We start from the raw sequence: 22,991 nt of genomic DNA on the forward strand, positions 1-22,991 counted from the left end.
TGTCTGTCGGGCGAGCACACGTGCCCTATTGAAAAACCCTCAAAAAAAAAAAACAGTGACCAATGAGTGGCCACTGTCGCCGACATCACTGATGTCCTCAGGAGGGCGAAGGTGTAACTGTGTCGTCTCTGTCATCTTCCTGTACCGTCCAGTCTGGGACAGCTACGAAGTCATGGCCTCGAGTGTGTCTTTGATGTCAGAACCTACGAGGAGCACGGTGGTTTTCCCGAAGTTCCAGCTCTTTCTTTTGGAAATAAAAGTCAGGAAAACTTGACATTCAAGTCGGTCCCACTGTCACCTGCACCATTATTCAGATTTATTTTTAGTTGTTACTAAAAATAATGAAGTTAGGAGAAACTAAAAACGAAATCATCTATCACATTTTTCCTATTTGCATCCAATTCAAAAGTAAAAGTTATGTGGAAGTAGACTATAGAAGTTTCGCTTATTTAACATTTTAATTACTCTTTAAAAACATTTGCTAGAGGGTATATGCACTTACCAGAAAGAGACAGACAGAGAGAGAAAGTGAGAAAGCAGCCCCCCCCATGATGAATAATCTCCTCTATTTCTGTTCTTGGGATTTGGGGCACACAAGCATACATGCCCAGAGTGTTTTTTAAACTGCCAGGTCTGGGACTTGAACCATGCAGGTGACCATGTGATAATCCAGTCATGTTAACCATCATGCAACTGGCTAGCCCTAATCATTCTGAGGTGTTTGTGCTACGTAGTTTGTGCTAAATACTAGGCAATGGGAAGACAACAGTGAACACATTCTTACTCTTTCCTCGCTTATATTTGTGAGGAACTTTTTATTCTGGCAGAAAAGAAAATGAGAGCCTTTGCTTTCTTTCCTTTAACTTAGAAAGACTATGATTATAAAATCACTCTTGTAAAAAATTGTGAAAAGTACAAAGGGAATTGCTAGAGAATTCTTTTTCACCGATGACGAATTCTAACCTCTGTTTCTTCTCTCTCTTAAATTGGGAAGCATTTAAACAAAGGCTTGACGTTCATAAGTCTGTGGTTATAGACATAAGAAATGGTTTTTCTTCCCCAAAACAGGCTATAGATACGAAAATACAAGTTATTCTAATGTATAATCTTGTTTTCTGAAGTAGCTCTTGTAAACTTTTTAAAATAACTTTTGAAGAAATTAATTTCAAATTACATTTTACGTCCCCCCCAAAATGTTTAAATCCAGTCCTGACCCACATTGTTCTGGGTTAATTGGATTGCCACTTGCTCTGTGACCTTAAGAAAGTTATTGATGTTGTTTGGATTTCTTTCTCTTCTTCCACTCAATGAAAAGATGGGGATAGAAAATCTTGGTAATTCTTGTATATGGCAAGTAACAGAATCAGAAAGATTGGGGTGCGTGACCCTGGACAAGTTACTTAACCACTCAGAGCCTGTATTTTCTTTTCCGTAAAGTAAGGACCATGTTTATCTCACAGTGTGTTCATGGGAAACCGTGTATAATGATACATGCAGAGCACCTGTGACGCAGCCTGTGCTCAGTGGATGTTCTCAGGATCATTTCTGTGAGTGTGGACAGTTGGTGTTCATGACTAAGAATCTGTGTGGCTTCAGCTGCCAGCACCACCCTGCATACAAGATGCATTTGCTTGTATCAAAAAACTTAAAACCTGGGCCAGCAGGTGGCTTGGTACTCCCCTATGGACAACCGCGGTTCAAGTTCTGGACCCAGTGACTTGAAAATCATGCCAGGCATGTGTGCGTCCATGCCTAAAATCCCAGGAGGAGAATGGAGGAGAAGGGATTGTGATGTGGCCATCCCCCTGAGGGTGATTTCTCACTTTCCTTCTCATTGTCTCTCTCTGGCAAGTGCATAAACCCTGTGACCAAAACCTCAACAACAACAACAAAAGACTTGAAACCCATTGGGAGGAGCATGATATATGCACACACCCATGTGTGTGTTGTGCACACCTGCATATGTCATTAACGAATAACATGTTTGGAATATCTTCAGAATGGCCCTTTGCTTGCTTTCCTTTGCTGGAGACAAGTGCAGAGGTGGCAAAAGAATGTGAGCCCTGGGGCCAGAGAGACACAGCCCAGACCTCAATTCTAACAGCTATGGACTGCCTGAATTTTAGAAGATCACGTAAACCCTTAAGCCTTACTTTCCTCAGCTGCAGAGCGGGCCATGGCATCTGCTTTTCATGGGAAGATGGCTAAAAGGAATGCCAAGTGACTGGTAGTCCCGGAGTTATAGCCTCATTCCAAAACGATGACGTTTGCAATCCAGCGTTAATCTATAGAGAACAGGTTACCAGTGCTATGAGTGTTTAGAAAAGGGAACAATCAATATAGGTCAAAATAGAGTTAGAGAACTTACAAATTCCTCTGCACTAAGTTATTTGTCTGAAATACATACTTTTACACCTTTCCCTGGGGATTCTGGCTAAGAACATCCAGGCATCTGGCCAAACAATTACAGGAGCACTTGAAGGATGGGATGAGAAATCTGGGCTTGATAGAAAAGGTCTTAGGGCTACCATGAAATCAATGAACACGGAACAGCTGTCACGTGGCCAAAATGATGCTTACCGAAGACAAGCTATCCACAGAGTGGCTGTTGGCTTAAGTGCTACCATGTGCAAGTATTTTAAAAAAAAACTTTCTTTTGAAAGTTGAATGTGCTCTTTAAAGGAGAGAAATGCAAATTGTTCAAGTTTACACTCACACATTATGGGACTCTCATCTCCTTATTCCTAACATCAATGTCCAAACAGGATCCTGTGGATTTTAGACTGGATTTTTAGTGTTGTTCTTGAAGCTGGACTCTATTTAGATTCACCAGGAAATAGCCAGATATCCGGTTCGTTGCAGAAGACCAGAAGTGTTTCCATTTTTGAGAACTGAATGAGAACCTCTCACTCTATGTGTTTCCTGACTATCCGGAATAAATGCTGTCAGTCTGCAGCGACCAGACTGCACCTGGAAATCTAGTCCTTTCTGCGTTACAAGGAAGCCAGCAGCCTCATCAGCAGTGCTGTCCAGTTCTTCCTCTTGCCCCTGCAACTCCCTTTCTAAACACATTCCCCACGTGGAAGCATCACCTTTCTTCCTGCTTCAGAGGTTATCCACCACGGCATGCTCTGGCCGTGGAAAATAATGAAGTAGATTCTGCTGCCCCTGCTTTCTGCTAGGTGGAAAACAGAGAGGAGGAAGGAGAAAGTGCCTGAGGCCTCCCTTTGTGTTTGGGCATGGAAACTAGGCTGAGCTGCCCCTGGCTTTCTGCTAGGTGGAAAACACACGGACAAAACAGAGAGGAGGAAGGAGAAAGTGCCTGAGGCCTCCCTTTGTGTTTGGGCATGGAAACTAGGCTGAGCGCAAATATAGACTAACCACCTGGCTCAAAGAACTGGTTCAGAGACGCTGGAATGCGCCAGTCAGCTTGCACCTTGAACCTCAAAGAGAGGTGTGACTTCAGGAGTTAAAATTTCATATGCACTGGAGTAGAGGTCTAGAAATTAAGGGAGATCTACTTCCGGTTTTAAGATTGACTTAGAATCTTTTTTTGGTAGAAGTTTTTGCCTTAGGGTGCATGTGCTTGCCAGAGAGAGAAGGAGATAGAGACCGTGAGAGGGAAAGTGAGAAATCATCTCCCAGGGGGGATGGCCACGCTGTAATTCCTTCTCCATTCTCCTCTCGAGATCTTGGGCACGCACGCCCAGTGTGTATTTTAAGTTGCTGGGTCTGGGACTTGAAACGTGGTCGACTATGTGGGAGTCCAACGATGCAGCCATTATGCCGTCTGCTGGTCCCTGACTTCGAATCCTAACATAAAGCCCTGGACCCGCTGCCTGACACACAGCGACACGCAGATCATTATCGTTATGACCTTCAGCCTTCGTGGTGTCCCTTTCCTTTTGCATCTAACAAATACTAATAAGATAAAAGAAGTATGCCAACAGAGAATATGTATTAATATTTAGAAACAAAATGTCTCACAAGAAGCTCTCTACGAAAGCATCTGGAACCTGGCCTTGGCCCTGTTTATTCAGAGTTTTTATCAGTAGCTTGGATGGTGACTCAAAAGCACACTTAGCAAGTTTACAAGCTGGGTGGGCTCTTCATGCAGTCCAAAATATAAATGATAAGTATCTCAAAATACTGACACAATGGGTTCAAGTTAGTGTGACCTAGAATTTTTGTTGTACAAAGGTTAGTGTGCCACTACCTACAGGGAGGGGGCTTCATCAAGACTTAACTAAAATCTACACTATCCCCTATCCCATTCCCTCTTTGGAACTTAATCGAAGCTGAGAGCAGCATTAAAATGTCTATGGCAAAGGCTTCGGGAACGTACAGATGTGTGGCTTAAGCAGACGTAAGGACATTTCAGAAACTATATAGAAGTAGTCAAGAACAGTCTTACATAGTTCTATGGGCCTTAGCCAATGCCACATCTTCCCAGCATTCATTAGAATTGCTGCTGGTAACTGAGCACAGCCTAGTGCTGTGCTCTGTGCTGGGTACTCTACACGTGTGAAGTATCGGCACTTTTCATAGACACGGACATAAGTCACCCCATGTGCCGGCTCCTCCTGCCCACGTTACTTTGAGGAATCCAAGTCGAGTGAGCATGAGGCAGTGTGGGTGCCATAAGCTCCTGCTGCCAGGTCACTGCCAGGCCACGCCACTGTCATCAGACCCACCAAGAGTAAGATCCATGCCAAGCATCTGTAAGGTCTCACGAGCCTGCCAGAGCCCACCCGCCACTTGCAACCTTGCAGAGAGAAAACTCTACCTGTGTTCTGCTTGACTCTGGGAGGAGAATCACCGTAGCTGCATGGACCCCAGAGCCACACCACTTTACAAGACCTCCCCTCTCCCCAGTACTTACCTGTTTTGAGCATAACTGAACTGGACTGAGGGCAGCACTACCAGCCCCCAGCAGCACCCCAGAACCACTATTCCTCCCTAGCCCTAGAGGGAGCTGATTCGCCTGGAGTTCTTACCTCCACTGCTGAGTTCTCTTGTTTGGGCCCATTTCTTGAGATCTTTATTCTGTTGCAGTTTGTACACTCTGTCTTCTAGAAAAGCCTGTAGAAGACTGAACCCTAATTATAAACATCGTTAAGCTAACCCCCCACCAGAGAAGAGTTGTAGTTCCAAGAAAGCTAACCCCCCACCAGACACACATCCCAGGGTCTCCAAGTCCCATGTAAAGGAGAGTCTTTGTGTAAATACCAAGAACTGTGTGAGCTTTACTCCAGCCTCCAGGGTCAGGGTTTCAGCTCTGCTTCAGCCGTGATTCCCTCCACACTTCACTAATCCCTTAAAGCAGCCCTGTCATTGCTGGATGACGTAATAGTCAACCTTCGGGCACGTGAGCCGAGGCTCAGGAGGGGTTCTTTTCTTGCCCACTGTTGCACTGCTGAAACACTGAATTTGAACCCGATTCCCCAGTCCACGGTGCTCTGGAGTTGAGTTCTGAGCAGATTTTTCTCTTACATGTGCCAAACCCTGAAGGGAGACCAGAACCCCACCTCTCGTTACCCATTTCCAGATGGATCTGTTAACTGGACATTCCAGCACCAGATGACATGAAGCCTACACCTAGAGGGCCTGTGTACAAATGTACAAGAAAGTCCAAAGTGATTTGGGGTGACTCTTGGACACAGTTCTGCAAACCTCAGGCAGTTACAGAATACACAGTTAACTCTTTCCATTCTGCTCCCATTCTGGTGGCATCAGGAAGAAAAGTCTCTTTCTCTCCCTTTTTAAGAAGGATTTAAAAATAATAAGACCGTAATTAATTTTTTTTAGTCCTTGTGCTTGTTTTAACGCATGCTGCTATTTACAGTAAGGATGCTGATCTTGCATTTACTGTCATAGACCTTGTCTTTTAAAATCTATTTAAGTAAAAAGTAGTTAATTTAAAGAAAAAAAATCAACTAAATATAGATTTACAGTATCAAGTAAATACATGGACAAGTCTAGAGTTAGAAGGCAGTATGAAAATTATTGAAGTTTGAGAGTATTCATCTGGACTAATTCCCAAAATAAGGAATGTTTTACTGGGAACATGACTTTTAAAATAGAAAATAGCAATTCTTTTTGGAACAGGCAATATTTACACTTCCAGCTTTTAAAATGTCAGGACTATCAGCAGTCCGAAACCATGAGGAAAATCAAGGGAACATCAGTGTTCAGAACTAGCGCCTGTTCCCCAACATCACCGACTCCAGGGTCCTCGTTTCCCCCGGAATACAGTGAGCAACCAATGACCAAGAACTTTTCAGCACAGGAAATCTAAGATAAAGCTAGTCTCATTGCAACCAACTGAATCAAAAGAGTTTGAAAACCTAGAAGTGCTATTGTTTTTTTGTTTTGTTTTCCAGAGGGCACATGGGCTCCCTAAGAGAAGTGGAGAGGGAGAAAGCACCCCCCATGAGGCGTGGTCATTCCACAATCCCATCTCCTCCATTTCTCCCTCCTTTAGGGATTTTGGCCATGCATGCACACATGTCCAGAGTGTTTTTCAAGCCACAGGGCCTATGGGTCTGTGACTCGAACTGGGCAATCAGCCTTGGGGAGCCAGTTCCTTTAACCGTCAGGCCATGCACAGGTGGGCCCCAAGTCCTATTCTTAAACAGTGGGAAGGTTTTTCTCAGTCTAATGTAGACACTATACAGACTTCCAAAACTTGTGGGTCATGTTTCAGGAGGTCTGGCTTTTAAAATATCATTTGATTCTTTACCTGTTCAGAGTATTCAACAGCATCTAACTGGTTTCAGAGAGAAGAGTTGTAGTTCCAAGAAAGCAACTCTATTTGCAAATTCCTTCTGAACACACTAAAATTTCCTAACCATTGGAAGCTTCTAGAAATCCCACAATCATTTTCAGGGATATTTTTGTGCCCAAGAAAACTTCACTATGAGAAGATAAGTAGAAAATAAATGGCCCACGCTGAAGAGTTCACCGCCCACGCTGAAGAGTTCACCTAGAAACTGTTAGCAAGTCTAGAAGTGAAGGAAGATGTTCACACTGTCACCAAAAACCTGTTTCAGATCCTTGAAGTCATCATAGCAGAGGAGAAAGCTGGCTGTTAGAACTATTTCCACGTTTTTGCTGTTTAACCCAAGCAAATAACTTTACCTCTCTGAACCTGCATTTCTTAGTGTGTAAATGAGAACCCTAACACTTACTTTAAGGTGACAATGTATGCAGAGTGCCTGATGAAGACCCTGTATTTGTAAATACCACTTCCCTTCACCTTCTACTGGATGTTTTAAAGGAAAAAAAAAGGGGGCGGGTAAGAGGCAAGACTTGGTTACAATATGGATATAAGGAGGAGTTCTTTTTTTAAATTTTTTATTTTTTATTATTATATTTTAATTTGACCAGAGAGAGAGAAAGAAAGAAAAAGCAAGCCACCAGGTCCAGGGCTCAAACTGTGGTCAGCCATGTGGGAGTCCAATGCCTTAACCACTGTGCCCCCTGCTGGCCCTTCCCTAAGGAGGAGTTCTTCACCTGGAATCCAGGAGAAGGGATGCAAAGGATGTACACATACCCTGAAATTATTGGCAAAGTATTTTGTTGATATTTATTTTTCGGGGAGGAAAATCCAGATCTGTCAGATGAGTCTGGAAGCAGTAACCATCCCCACCAGCCCCCATAAAAGCTAGAGAACCACTGAAGGAGAGGCAAAGATGCTCCAAAGTTGGAGCATGGCCAATTGATATGACGCCCATGGGACTGACTTTGCTAGCACTGAGCTAGCGCCACTCCTGTCTGGGGCGGGACTGAGATGCCACAATGACTGCCCGGAATGGAAGTGTTCGGGTTTCAATGTGTTGGCCTCCAGCTCCCTGGCTCTCTGCAGGAGTGTTTTAGCCAAACCAAACTTTGGCATGAGTAAAGTGGTCCAGTGTGGGCAGATGTGAGAAGCTGCCTCTGGTGCGGCCCAGTGTGCTGTGGGCAGGATAACCCCAAGGACCCTGCCCATCAGGCTCCTTCTCCAACTTGCTCTCCAAGGACCAGAAAACAAATCTTTCTGGATTTCTTGCCGGAAGTTTCCTGAGCAGCTCATTTGCTTTTACCTGTCAGTGACTGCGCATTGAGTGTTGACTCCTTTCTCCCTCTTTTCATCAGCTCCTAGGAGATGAAAGGCCAAATGTCTTATTTACCCACAGTCAACATTTTCAGTTTGTGTCTTCTGTAACTACAAGTCTCTCCTTGCTGCATTTGTGTTGTGACTGTATTTATATGTTTATTTTTTTCCTTGGTTGCATTTTAAATGATACAATTTAACTTGTATTTTGGAGCTATATGGTTTATATTTGTGTAATACTCAAGTTCTTTCTGGAACAAGGTCTGTGTAAGCAATTCAGTGTCCAAGAACTGCATCAGAAGGCTCTTAACCCAACTAACGCTTGGCTTTTATATCATTTCAGGGGTAACCTCTTGACTCTCACTCTTGTTTTTATCTCCCTTCAGTCAGTTAAGGAGGATTCAGTCCCCGCAGGTGCAGAGGAGAATGTAAGTGACACATCACATGACAGAATCATCCCACTTTCATCTTCGGTGTGTGGGACCACTGGGCATTTTCGGCTCTGGGCTCCTGGGCTCTTCCATGCTCCAGTGTCATTCATCTGCCGTAGACCCTTTCACCCTGTTGGGCGTTTAGGAACCAATGAGGACTCACAGTGGGTGATTTCTTTTTAACTCTCATTTAATTGATGCCAAATCAATGAACATCAGAGCACACATGTTTATAATTTGTTGTCATGTAGGGGCTGAAAGAGTCTACTAAAACCTAAGAGCAGCTTTGCACTTTCCTGAGGGATGATAATGCTGCATCTTCTGCTCCATTCCACCTCGATGGCTTGTTCACCCTTTATCTCCATGGTGGTCCAGTTTGTTACTAACCGTGGGTGGCACCCAGGACAGACAGCCACAGCAGGCATCAGAACATCCTGTAGCCACAGATTGCCAAGACTGGAGAGCTGAAGCCACGGGTCTACACCTGAGAGACAGGCCAAGCCTCATTGGCTTCCGGCCTTTAATCCTGTAAAGTGAAGGTTAAAATTCCAGGACAGCACAATCATGTCCAAAGGGACGGTGTTACGTGGAACACCATAAAAGCGTATCCTTCTGAAACATCTTCAGGGAGGTGATACACTGGCCTCTCAAGTTTCAGACCCAAGGCGGCAGTTCTCGTTCTGAAAGAAGCAATGTCTTTTGGAAAAAGTTTAAGTGAGGATAAGTGAGTTCACAGCTGCTTACGACAGAAACCGAATGTTACCGTTTTGCCAAAGCCAAATGTGTTTGGCCCCTCTGGGCATCTCTCGTTTTCTTGCCATGGATAAAGAGTGTGTTTTCATTTTTATTTAGTTACCGGAACTAAATAGATGTTGAAAATCCAAAAATGTTCCAGAAATGCTGTCTTGATGTGGAAAGAAAACTAAAATGGTTCTGTTAAGATTCTTGTTAGGAGAAAAATATTTGAAATCTTTGGTGGTTGTTTTTCCCTTTTTTCCTTCCTTTCTTCTCTCCTTCCTTCCTTCCTTTCTCTTTTTTTTTAAATTGTGATTTCTGGTTTACATCCAATTCCTGTATACTTTGTGGGGGTGCAGTATAGCTTTTGAAAGCATGCATACAGTGCGGAATAATCAAGAATCTAGGCATATTCATCTTACTTGACATTATTTTGCAAATATTCAGTAATAGTTCTACTAGTCTGGGTTTATTGGGTTTGTTTGAGGGTTTGTTTTGGTTTTATTTTTGGTTTTGCTTTTTTTTTTAAGAATTATTTATCTAATTTATTTATTACTATTTTTAATTTGATGAGAGAGAGAAGGAGAAAAAGAGAGAAAGTGAGAAAGCAAACTGCCAGGTCTGGGACTTGGACTGCAGTCGGCCATGTGGGAGTCCAGTACCTCAACCACCATGCCACCTGCCAGCCATTCATGTCTGTTTTTGAAACATATATTGAGTTGTCAATGATTTTCTTGTAAGAGGTTTTTGCCTTAGAGTTTGTCTGCTCACCAGAGAGAGAGAGAAAGAGACAGTGAGAGAGAAAGTGAGAAATCACCACCTTGGGGGTGACCACGTTGCAGTTCCTTCTCCTCCTTCCTCCTCCCAGGATCTTGGGCACACACGCACACATGCCCAGCATGACTTTCAAGGCACTTGGTCTAGGACTTGAGCCACAGTTAGCCATATGAGAGTCCAGCGGCCTGATCTGCTGGCCCCTCAGTGATTTTTTTACTCTGTTGTGGTACGCCACTCCTCTTCTCAGGTCTCTCATAATTCCAAAAATTCTCATGAATTGATTGGCTATTTTCTAGAGAATCAGTCTCTCGCCGCAAGGAGAAACCCCATAAGTCTTCCTACCACGAACTTTACATTTACAAGCTCAGGTTAAACCCAGAGCATCAGGTAGCCTTGGGTTCTCAGCTTTCTGGCGATGTCTGTGTGTCCTTGCTTCCCCAAGGAGCCCTTGTCTCACAGCGCAGATGCTAAATGCAGCGTGGATCTCTAATGAGCAAACAGAAGGTATTTCATTTTCTAGTGTGAAATTTAAAACAGGAATGGAAACACAAATTCAAAGTTAAATCATCAATACCTGAAAATAACTCCAGAGTTGATAGGGGTATGAAAAAAGGCAAAATATTTCTTAGAAAAATACAGAAGCATTGCAAACATTGCTTAGTCCTGCCAATGACGCTTCCGTGTGAGCATTCAGCATTTCATCTCCAACAGCCTGTCACTTGGAGGGAAGGAGGCAGAATAGTTGTGATCTCGGTCCCATCAGTGCCACCTCTTGAGCCTTAATTCACTCATTATTAAAAGGCAGTAGTAATGCAGGACCAGCAGATGACATAATGGTTATACCAGTGGACTCGCACATGGTCAACCATGGTTTGAGTCCTGGACCTGGCGGCTTGAAACTCACATTGAGCACATGTGTGTACATGCCCAAAATCTCGAGAGGAGACTGGAGGAGAAGGGATTACTATGTGGCCATCCTCCCTGGAGGGCTTTATCTTACTATCTGTCTCTCTGTCTCTCTAGCAAGTGCACCTACCCCATAGCAAAAATCTATATATATTTTAAAAAACAATAATGCTTCACCTATTCCTACTCTTTATGGCTCTTGAGGATTAAGTGAGATAATGTATACACTGTGCTTGTTTGAATGCCTACACCATAGGAAGAGCTCAGCAATTTAGGGGTCAACAAAATATACACAGCCAAATCTGGCCTACCACCTGTTTTGGTATGACCCACCAGCCAAGATGGTTTTTACATTTTTGAATGGTTGGGGAAAACATTGAAAGAAAAATAATCGTTCATGACACACAAAAAACATACTATTCAAAGTTCCGAGTGCATCCATAAAGTTTTATTAGAACACAGCCACACTCACTCCTTGACTTGTCACCTATGGGTGCTTTGCTACAGTCGAACAGGGCAGCGGAACTGAGTGCTTGCAGCAGTAACCCTGCGACTGGCAGGGCACTTTGTGAGAGCAGTTTGCCTCCCCCTGCAGGACTTGTTCACAGGACAGCTAAGTGATCAGTGACGATACGAGGAGTCTTCCAAAGTTCATGGAAATGTGTGCTATTAAAAGATGCATGGATTTCAAAAGTTTCACAAATATTAAATTCGTACCTTAATTCCATTTTTCACAAACTTTAAAAAAAATTTTTTTAATGATAGTATATGCATGCAAGAGAAAGAGAGAGAGAGAGAGAGGAGAACTAAGTATATGCATGAAAGAGAAAGAGAGAGAGAGAGAGGAGAACTGGATGTTGGATCTTGTTACACCACAATCCCCTTTCACCAGATTTTCCAGCTCCTGGATCCTGGGCACCCACAAGCACCTGCCCTTTATGTTTTCAAGCCAATCCAGGGATCCAAACCCATGGCCGACTACGTGACTACCAGCCTTGCAGGGCAATTTGCATTTTCATTGTACCACCGCAGCTAGTCTTTCATGAGCTTCCTGAAGTCCCTTCATATGTCGTTAAGCTGACTTGGTGTCCCCACAGAGTGCTGGAATATGCCAAACCAAGTTGATTTCCTTCTCCCAAATAAGAGACATAGTGTTAGACCAAACCATGAGTAGCTATTGTAAACTCTCACAAGAGGACAATTAGATGTGACTGACCATCTTACAAGAGTGCTTTAATTAGGAACTTCTTCTAGATAAAATACAGTTAGTTTGTTATTTGCTTATTTGTTTTTTTAATTTCTCTACCCACAACTTTCTAAAACCAATCAATCACCCAATGCAAAGTCCACTTGTATTTTACAAAACAAAGGACAGAGCGATTTCAAAATTTTTAATGAAAAGAAAAATGTGACTGTGGAAGCCCATGGGAGTTTATCACTTTTCCTAGATATGCTTATGGTCCTATCAAACCAAATCTACCTGTACTGACTATAGAAAATATTGAATCCTTCTGTTGTAATTGGAAAATGTTTTGGCCTGTTGGTTAATCGAGTTAATGTTTTTGCTGATTAAAAAGAAAAATCCTGGGACCATCAGTTAGCGTAATTGCTATGTCGCTGGACTCCCAGGTAGTCGACCGCAGTTCGCGTCCCAGACCCGGTGGCTTAAAACTCACGCCGGGCGTGTGTGCGCATGTGCCCAAGATCCCGAGAGGAGAACGGAGGAGAAATCACGATTTCTCGCTTTCTGTCTCTATGTCTCTGTCTGGCGAGCGCACACGCCCTATAGCAAAAACCTCTCCAAAAAAAAAGAAAAATCCTTTTTTCCCAATGATATCATAAGATCAAGGAAACAGGTACTCCTGTTGTTTCTTTTCTTTTAATAAGTAATCTCTCAGTTGCAAATCAAAGAAAACTCAACTCAACCTGAATTAAAAAGAAAGGAAAATATCTTAGCTCTCATCACTAGAAAGTAGAATTGGTTTTAAGTAAAGCTATACCTAGGGCTCTCTATTGGCTCAGCCTTTCTGGGTTGGCTACATTTTCAGCTTTCCCCCAATCCAGAATGAAGGAGAGATTGGTCTGGTGACAACTCTACCTCTCCTGGGATTTGTTTCCTTTCATTGGCTCCAATGTGTTCACATGACCTGTTAGTCAGCTTTTGCCAGGTTATGTTGCAGTAACAACCACTGCCCAAATTTCAGTGACTTTCAACACCAAAGAATTTTTTTTCTGACTCATGGCAATAAGTCAGTTTTCAGTTGGCAAGAGATGGTCCATGGTTGTTGATTAACTATGTATGGTTGGTGTCTTTCTGCTGAGATCTAGTCAAAAATCAGCCCCATCGATAAGGGTGTGCACTTTTAGTGACAGAGAGAAAGCATGCCTTGACTAAACCAGGCAGTGCCTCCTAAAACTTCCACTCAGTCATGGTTTACATCGTCCCTACTCTCATTCCATTAGCTAGCCTCAGCAATGGGCACAGAGGTGTAATGATTTTATAGAAGTAGGGTGTGGGACCAGCAGATGGTGTACTGGTTACATCGCTGGGTTCCCACATAGTCAACCATGGTTCCAATCCCTGACCTGGTGGCTAAATATTCATTCCAGGCACATGTGCATGCGTGCCCAAGATCCCAAGAGGAGAATGGAGGAGAAAGGGTTATGGCGTGGCCATCCCCTGGGGCGGGGGGTGATTACTTGCTTTCTGTCTCTCTGACTCTCTCTCTCTTTCCAGAGAGCATATATGCTTTGTGGCAAAAATCTCTCTCTCTCAAAAAAAAAAAAAAAAAAAAAAAAAGAAGAGTAGGGTGAATATTGGGGAAGTACATTCTGTCACAGTATGCCATCTCTGAACCAGCATGGCCCAGGAGCTGGACCGTATTGATTGATGTAGGCCTTTTCAGTTGACTTCATCCAAATCACATAGTCTTAGGTTTGGGAGGATTATACCTCAGAAGCAAAATTGAGAAACAGTAAATAGAAGAGGGGAACAGTTACCAGGTAGGAAAATAAGCTCTACAGTGTCTTTGTAAGCAAAGAGTCACATTGTAAGTACAATTGTTTAAAATCTTAAAAATATTTAAAAGTAAAAACCTTTTATATCAATATTATTATGTTGTGGGTGAAGCTTAAGAGCCAGCCCCAAGAAAGAAAAATACTAATGCATTCAAAATTGGTTTAGGTAGAACTTAAATAGCATTTTTGATGCACTTTTTCCTTCTAAAGTGTTTTCATTGTATTTCTGAAACCTAATTAAATTGTTCTAAAGTTCTAATTAATACCTAATAACTGCCTGGTTTCCCTCCATAGATAGAACTCAGTATGCAAGGTTCTGTGATTCAAATCTCATTTTAATATCTTTCACATCAGTGATTCTTGGCAAGTTCTCTCATTTCTATATGGTATAACTAAAACCAATAAAAATTACATTATATTAATTTTTTAAAAAGAGGAAAAAATCTATTTTGCTATAAGTCAGCTTTGAAAACCCACAGCTTTAGTAAGAGCTGCATAAGCCAAATTTCAGGTGTAAGTATGGTATAAAATTTGAGGCAAGAAGTAAAAGCCTTTACTAGAATGTACATTGCCTGCGTTAACTCAACCACCTTCAGGCTATGTGTGCCTTATATCTCGCTGCCGCAATCAAGCAAGGGGGATTTAATTCTAAACATAGCACAAATCCGATTTTAATTAGATCTATCACACCCTATATTTTAAGCAAGGAACAACTTTTTCCAAAGCTCTGCCCTGGAAGAAAATCAGAAAACCATCCAAATAAAAATTGAATTCTTACATCTGTATATGCTAATTAGATCCTTTCTTAGCCCAAATTGTTCTGGATTTCCACAATGGATCTCAGTGGATTTTCCTTGGCTACCAAAGGCCAATTTTTTGGCCTGCCTTCAAAGCTAATGATCTCTGAAGTCCTGGTTTCATGCCCACTGAAATAGTTGTGTTTTGGAGAATGGACTTGCAGCCTAGGATTTATGAGTTGTTACTTCTCAGCATTTAAAAATACCTAGCAAGAGGGGCCAGCAGTTGGTGTAATGGCCGTGTCGCTGGACTCCCATGTAGTCCACCATGGTTCAAGTCCTAGACTCGGTGGCTTAAACTGATGCTGGGCACATGTGCGTGCGTGCCCAAGATCCTGAGAAGAGAATGGAGGAGAAGGGATTGTAGTGTGGCCCTCCCCACCCCCAGGAGGTGACTTCTCACTTTCTGTCTCTCTGTCTCTGTCTTTCTGGAGAGCACACATGCCCTAATAGCAAAAACCTCTCAAAAAAAATTATAAAATAAAACCTAGCAAGAGAGCCTTCAGCATGCAAATGAAGTTGATTTACAAAGTTGTTGTCATATAGTGATCATTTTATTATATTAGTAATTTTCCCTCCCGGCCCTTTCACACAAAAAAAGAACTCACTGCTACGGTGAGTTAGAATAACACAGAACACAGGGTTCGTAAGTCAAATTCTGTTCACTAGCTACTTAAGAATCATTTCCTCTTTCTCCACCCTACTACTCTTAATCTTAGGTAAGGTTAGCAACTACTATACACCCAAAAGTATATTGATTTTATTTTAAGAATTATTTTAATTTTATGTATTATTTTTATTATTATTATTATTTTTAATTTTGACCAGAGAGAGAAAGTGAGAGAGAGAAGGAAAATGAGAAAGCAAGGTGCCCAGCCCAGGACTCAAACTGCAGTCAGCCATGTGGGAGTCCGGCACCTTACCCACCATGCCACCTGCCAGCCCAGTCTCGATTGTTTTAAACCAGTAATCCCTTTTTCTTCACCCATAACTAGCCTAGGCTTAAGAACGTGACCTACCTAGTCAATGAAAGTTCGGTAGAACATCAACATAGAGAAGGTCATGTGGAGCAATGTGTTGTGACCTCCTCCTTCTCAGGACATTAAGCTGAGGATTTAATGCCCAGAATGGCAGCATCTCTTGCACTTAATCCCAAGGACAAACAAGCAACATGCCAGGAATGACGAAACTGAAGACTAGAAAGAGCATGTGTTCTTAGAGACGTCGTGAAGCCACTGCACCAACCTCAGAACTTTCTGCTTCTCAACTTGCTCCATGACCTTCTTAGATTTTACACTGTTATTAGATATTCAGAGCCTGGCCGAAAATGCCATCCTCAAGGCAATGGCTACTTACCTGTGGAGCATCTTTGACCAAGTCATTCAACCATTCAGATTGTTCATCATAGTATGGGAATAATGTTATATTTAATGAACTGTATTTGTAACTATTTCTTGAGGTTATGTGTATAAAAAAAAAAAAAAAAGCCAAGCATAATGCCAGGCTTAGCAGGTGGTCACTAATATAATCCCCCCTAAGTAATGGACATGTACACAGGGATGAGTCCAGATAGTTGGTGCTCATGGAGCCAGTGGTTCTAACATTAACACAAAGAATAACCAGTAATGTTAACTGGGTCCTTACCGTGTGTAGGGCCCAGCTCTAAGGACCTTGCATGCGCTGCCTGATTTCATTCTCAAGAAATCTTCCTGCCGTGCATACTGTCTCCATTGAGAACAGAAAATGAGGGCCCAGAGATGCTGAGGACTGACCTCAGATGAGAGTCCCATCAGGGTGAGGACAAGATTTAGACCAGGCAGGTGACTCGGGCACCTGGGCTCAGTGGCCACTGTATCAAACTGCCTACATTTCAGGCTTACCCAAAGCTCTTATGGCTGACACTTACTTTTCAGTTCTAATCTCAATGCAATTGAGTAAAAGCAATGTGGAAATCCATGCCCACATTCAACTGCCAATCCCAATCTCTTCTTTGGCTCCAGGCTCAGCCTGGTTTCCTAAAACAGGGCAGGGTAAAAACTGGCAGCCCAACCACACTTGCTCACCGGCTTGTTTGGTTGCCAGTCCAGCATTTGTATTCTTTTACTGGTTTTACAGGGGCAGCTTGACTTCAGTTCACCGTAGTCTCCAGCATCCTTACTGTCTCGTATCTACTCAACCCACAGTGATAGCCTCTGTCTAGCCTTTGCACACTTCTGGGTGTGTCTTACGTTTTTATTTACCAAGGAAAAATACTAGAAATCATGTGAGTATCTTAAAATGTTCCCAGCATGCTCTGCATGCTGACCTGATGGGCACTTTCCTGTGGCAGTTGACAGCACAGAGACAAAGGGCCTTCTTGATTTGGAAAATCCGGGTCATTTGTTCTGTATGAAGGAAAGGAAAATGGTTGCTGCACGAGCATATTCTATTCGGGGAAATAACTAAGTGTCCTTCCTCTACCCCTGGCATCAAGAATAAGGCTTCGAGGATGTCAGGTGGCATTGGTTAAGGGCGCTGGACTCCCACATGGCCGAGCAGGGTTCAAAACCCAGACCTGGTGGCTTGCTTTCTCATTTTCTCTCTGTCCGTCTCTGTCTCTGTCTCTCTATCTCTCCCCCCGCCCCTTCCCTCCCTCCCTCTGTCTCTCTCCCTCTCTGGTCAAATTAAAATAAATAAGTAAATAAAGATAAATAAAATAATTCTTTAGAAAAAATAAAGAAGAAGGCTTTGAGGAAGTTGGGGCTCTGGGACCAGCAAAGACTAAAGATACCTTGTCTCTGACGTGCTTTCCTCAGAGACAAGGGTGGAAAACTTGGGGTGCGAAGGGCCAACAGTAAATATTTCAGGCTTCATAGGCCATATTTTTCATCTCTTAAAATATTTTTTACACCCTTTTAGAAATGTGCAACCCCCTCTTAGGTCAGGGGCCAGACTGAAACAGACACTGGGCTGAATCCAGGAGTCATTTGCCAACTCCTGGCTGAGAAAACAAAGAGGCTGTAAACCCCTCTCCTGGCTGATGAACACTGTCCTGTGGCAGGGACAGTGCAAACCCAGAAACTCTCCCAGATGTGACTCAAGCCCCACACAGAGCAACAAAGCTGGAACGGGAGTGTCCGGAAGGGGACCTTCCATTAACCCCCCCACGGCTGCCCTTCTCACCTCCCCACAGACATCTGGTGGGCACTGGTTTGCCAGGTACCATGGAGGAGCCGTAAGCCACTTAGCCATTGTTTCCTGTAGCCAAGGTCATCTTCTGAAAGCTTGAACTCCAGCTGAGCAGCAATGACAATGACTGGGTCTGGGTGAGGTGGGAAAGTCGAGTCAGGTGAGTTGGGGGCTTTTACACTCTCCGCAAAGAGTGGTAAAAGCACCCCAGTTGCAGGGAGCTAGGTGTGGAGCACAAGCCTCGCTCATCATCTTATCTCGGGCTGGACTTTTACGGAAACGATTATTCCTGCTTCTACACAGGCCAGGTGTGGGCTCCCAAGGGCGGAAGGGGTGTTGGCAAGCTCTGAAGGGCAGTCCCCAGAAAAGGACCTCCCAGCTCTGCCTGGCCCCTTCCTGGGGAAGGGACCTTGCCACCTCCCTGCCAGCGTATTTAGCACTTCGTTATTCGGGAACATGTGGTACCCAGGAGGTACTTCTTGAAGATGTGCCTGTGTAGAAACAGTCCTAGAGGCCTCCCTGGAGCTACTATGTGGACTAGGGGGGCAGCCAGGACCCCACTTTATAGCACATGTTTGGGGGAAATTTTTGTTTTTTTCACTTTCTTATTACCTGGCAAAACAATCCAGGTGGTGTGTGAATCACCAGTAGAGATTGTAAAGGCCAAGGAAGTAGAATCGGCCTTACAAACAGTGGAGCTCAACGAGGAAGGCACTGCTGCGCCTGAACCTGCAGAAGTTAAATATAAAAGAGAAGACAGAAAACCGTCGAGAACCTCCCTGATGGCGTTTCTCAGACAAATGGTAAGCCACTTGCTTCCAGGACAGGAAACTGCTGAATAGCGGGCCCCAGCCACACGTGGTGGGAGACAGCACTGGCATATTTGGGACGGGAGTGGAATATGAATTTGTGCAGCGAGAAAATCTCCTTTCATCCCCTGATCCAATCGCTGAGAAAGTTGCCATTTATTTCTCCTATTCCTTACCCCTCCTTGAGCCCCTCCTAATTATCCTTTTAAAGACCCAGCCTCAGGCCCCAAGTTTTGGCAAGACAACAACTTCTCCTTAGAGGTTAATATTATTGTTCACTTCTAATTGCATTTATTTTTAAAGTTTTCTTCTGTTAATAGTAAACTGCTTTCTCATTATGGTCATGCTATACCGTTTCCCTTGAAAACATACTTACTTGTATAAAGAACATCAGACTTTTAAGGATTAAATGCTAAATAGTCTCATTATAGATTGATGTAGCAAAAACTCTGAAGGCGACACGTGAGTGACACATAGACAAAACTGAGTTATAGATCATTCAAATAAGGAAATAACAACATGCTGTTCTAAAAGTGAATAGCTATAACTCAGATGGTGAATTTGCCACACCTTTAGTCTGCAGGGTGGTAAGGATATGGACAGACAGTCTTTGGTATCAGTGAGGAATCATGGACATTAACACCTAAACAGGGACCAGCAGATATCGTAATGGTTATATTACTGGACTCCCATGTAGTCGACCACAGTTCAAGTCCTGGACCCAGCAACTTAAAACTCATGCTAGGCGTGTGTGCATGTATGCCCAAAATCCCAAGAGGAAAATGGAGGAGAAGGGATTGCAGCGTGGCCATCCCCTCGGGGTGAATTCTTGCTTTCTGTCTCTCTGGCAAGCACACAGTAAAAACTCTATAGTAAAAATCTCTTTACAAAAAAAAAAAAAAAAACTAAATATTCAGAAACTTAAATAATGTATTGGGTCGGAACCAGCAGTTAGTATAATGGCTATGTCACTGGACTCCCATGTAGCTGACCACGGTTCGAGTCCCGGACCCAGTGGCTTAAACTCACGCTGGGTGTATGTGCGTGTGTGCCCAAGATCCTGAGAGGAGAATAGAGGAGAAGGGATTGCGGCGTGGCCATCCCCCCGGGGGGGGTGATTTCTCACTTTCTGTCTCTCTGTCTCTCTCTGTCTTTCTGGCAAGCGCACGTGCCCTATAGCAAAAACCTCTCAAAAAAAAATGTATTGGGTCATTGTGAAATTTATGATGCATTTTTGCATAGAAAAACATAGGAAAATATGTCATGACTTTCCCAACAACCTAATAATGCAACAAAACCTTCATCAGTTGGAGGACAAAAATCAAAAACCCATATACAAGGTCATTGGTTTAATTCTCTTTTAATGAAAAACAAGAATTTCATTAGAGTGTGCCTTTATTTTCAGGAGTATTTGGGTGTTTAATCCTTTGAAAAAGCAACTCTAGTTTCACAGGCTCAACCTGTTAAGGAATTCTTTCTAGTCCACAAAGCAAAACAAAGCCCTTGCCTATGGGAATTGAGGCATATTAGAAATCATTCTGTTAGAAACTGTTGACAGGAATCTTTTCCTTTCTTGCTAGATTCTCGCGGAGTCAGCTGTAGAGCAAGCAGTGGGCAGCCCGTGTGGCTCAACCCTGCCTGGCCATTTGCTCTACAAGTTAGCACTGAAAATGGGGACCAAGGTTTGAGATTTTTAAGCCAATTTTACACAGTGCCAGGAAAGAAAAAACATTTAGCCTGTTCATGGCAACACATGTTAATTACAAATGGGACACCCAGATAGTTCACTATAATATTGAGTGATCACTTTTCTCATTTCTGGGTAGAGTTAAAAGCATTGGGGAAAAAATATCAAATAGAATGACAGTCTCTTCCAAATAACCAACACGATACTTCTTCATTTTAAAGAGGGAAAGATAGGGACCACCAGATGGCATAACAGTTACATTGCTGAACTCCCATGTAGTCAACTGTAGTTTGAGTACCAGACCTGGTGGCTTAAAACTCATGCCAGGCACGTGTACATGCATGCCCAAGATCCCAAGGGGAGAATGGAGGAGAAGGGATTGCAGTGTGGCCACGCCCCTGGGGGAATGATTTCTTGTTTTCTGTCTCTCTCTGTCTCTCTGGTGAGCACATGCATCCTATAGCAAAAATCTCTCTTTAAAAAAAAGGAAAGAGGAGAAAATATAAGAAACTCTGAAAAAATATCCTAAACTACTCACTGCATCCATCCAAAACAAATCTTTAATTTCAAATGAAGTTCTGTTGTACTTACATTTATCCCCCAGAACTGCCCATTACATGTTGTTTGGGGAAATTTTCTAGTAGTAGAAACTGGATAAGTCTGAATAATAAGGAAACAAATTACAAACTAAAGAGTCCTTTAGAATTATTAACAATTTTCTAGAGGATAGAGACAGAGAGAAGAGAGGGCGTATTTTCCTTACGCAATCTTCAACAGACTCAATGTCAAGTCTTATAATGCCCATCATTCTTATTAGTAATTGCCCATGAAGACGGTTAGGCCTGACAGCTTAAATGTTATCCTTCCCTTTTAACTTTTTTTTTATTTTTACAATTATTTATCTTATTTTATTTATCATTGTTATTATTTTTGAATTTTCTACAGGGCACACATGCTCACCAGAGAGAGACACAGAGAGAGAGAGGGAAAGTGAGAAAGCAAACTGCCAGGTCCAGGACTCGAACCACTATCAGTCATATGGGAGTCCAGTGCCCCAACCACCATGCCACCCACTGTCTCCTCCTTTAATATTTAAACAGTGCTCCAAAGCTGCTGCAGTCCTTGGAATTTCTCATAAAATTCCACATATTCAAATTATTCTTATCTTCTTTTTTTCTGTTTTGTTTTCATTAGAACATGATATTACCATTGGGATAATTTAAACAGACAAAAGACCTGGGTCCTCCAGTTTATCAAAGTCTCCACCATGCCCTATTGTCACACACAGCCCATTCATTTATGTTATTGGCCTTATGCCTGCAAGTATTTGAGTCTGCAGCCCCTAATACAGAACCCCCTCACTCTTTATAACAAGTTCTTCGAATTACATTGTCCAGATTTATCAGAGTCAGATTAACCATTGTTCTATTGATGGACATTTGGTTTGTTTCCATCACTGTGCGTATCATTCATTCACTTACTCAACAATGAATTGTCGAGTGCCCCCTGTATTCCATTCACCAGGGAGACGTCACTGAACATAAATGTCCTCATGGAGAATGAGACCTAATGAAGAAGGCAGACAATTATTTTTAACTCCATCTTCACGCTCAGGGAACACACAGCAAGTGTTCTCCCTGGCTTATCCCACCCCCCCCTACCCCCACCTGCATAAAGACCTATGATCCTGCTTTTACAGTCAGGTGTTAAATCCCCATGGGCAGATTGCTGGAACTCAGCTCCAGTCATGATTAAGAAATGCTTTTTGGTAACACGTTCTTGGCTTTCAAATCGATTGAGAGTGTTTGGATTGGGACCAGAAGATGCCATAATGGTTACATTGCTGGACTCCCATATAGCTGATGGTGATTTGAGCCCCAGACCCGATGGCTTAAAACTCACACCAGGCACGTGTGCGTGTGTGCCCAAAGTCCTGAGAGGAGAATGGAGAAGGGACTGTGGCGTGGCCACCCCCCCAGGGTTGATTTCTCGCTTTCCGTCTCTCTGTCTCTCCAGCGAGCACATGCACCATATAGCAGAAATCCCTCTTTAAAATAAGGAAATAAATAGTAAAGGGTTTGGATTTATACAGAAGACAACAACAGCCAAAAGCCTGCCCTGAGGGCTCGAAAGCAGAGACAGCACCTGGGCCAATCATTCTGGCTTTGCTGGGAGTTGCGTTTTTCATTTCTTTGTTTTTAGTCAAATAAATGAAAATTTCAGACTAAATTTAGATACTGTTAGCAAAATATGGGTTTCTATTAAGTAATTGATTTAGTGGAGAAAACTCAATGGCAAAACCTCTGCTTTCTACCCAGTTTCTATTTATCCGATAATGGATTTTCTACTTTCTAGCCTTGCGTCTCTAGTTTCAGAGAACATTTTTTTTTGTAGGTTTTTGCCATAGAAGGCATACATTCCCTGGAAAGAGACAGAAAGAGAAAAAGTGAGAAGTCACCCCCACCCCCACCAGGGGCCATGACTGTGCCACAGTCGTTTCTCCTCCGTTCCCCTCCTGGGATCTTGGGCACACACAAACGCACCTGGCATGATTTTGAAGCCACCAGG

General features: G+C 43.0%; 1 protein-coding gene across 1 annotated transcript in view; it reads left to right on the plus strand.

The window, feature by feature from the left end:
- The window catches only part of BCAS1 (brain enriched myelin associated protein 1), a 134,359-nt gene that overhangs the window by 97,166 nt on the left and 14,202 nt on the right, over positions 1 to 22,991 (plus strand). The window contains 2 exon segments of the mRNA XM_006141900.2: positions 8,482 to 8,523; positions 18,557 to 18,730. Of these exon segments, the coding sequence (XP_006141962.1) occupies positions 8,482 to 8,523; positions 18,557 to 18,730 (216 nt within the window).

Source organism: Tupaia chinensis, unplaced genomic scaffold, assembly GCF_000334495.1.
Source record: "Tupaia chinensis unplaced genomic scaffold, TupChi_1.0 Scaffold000066_1, whole genome shotgun sequence".
NCBI classification, from domain to species: domain Eukaryota; kingdom Metazoa; phylum Chordata; class Mammalia; order Scandentia; family Tupaiidae; genus Tupaia; species Tupaia belangeri.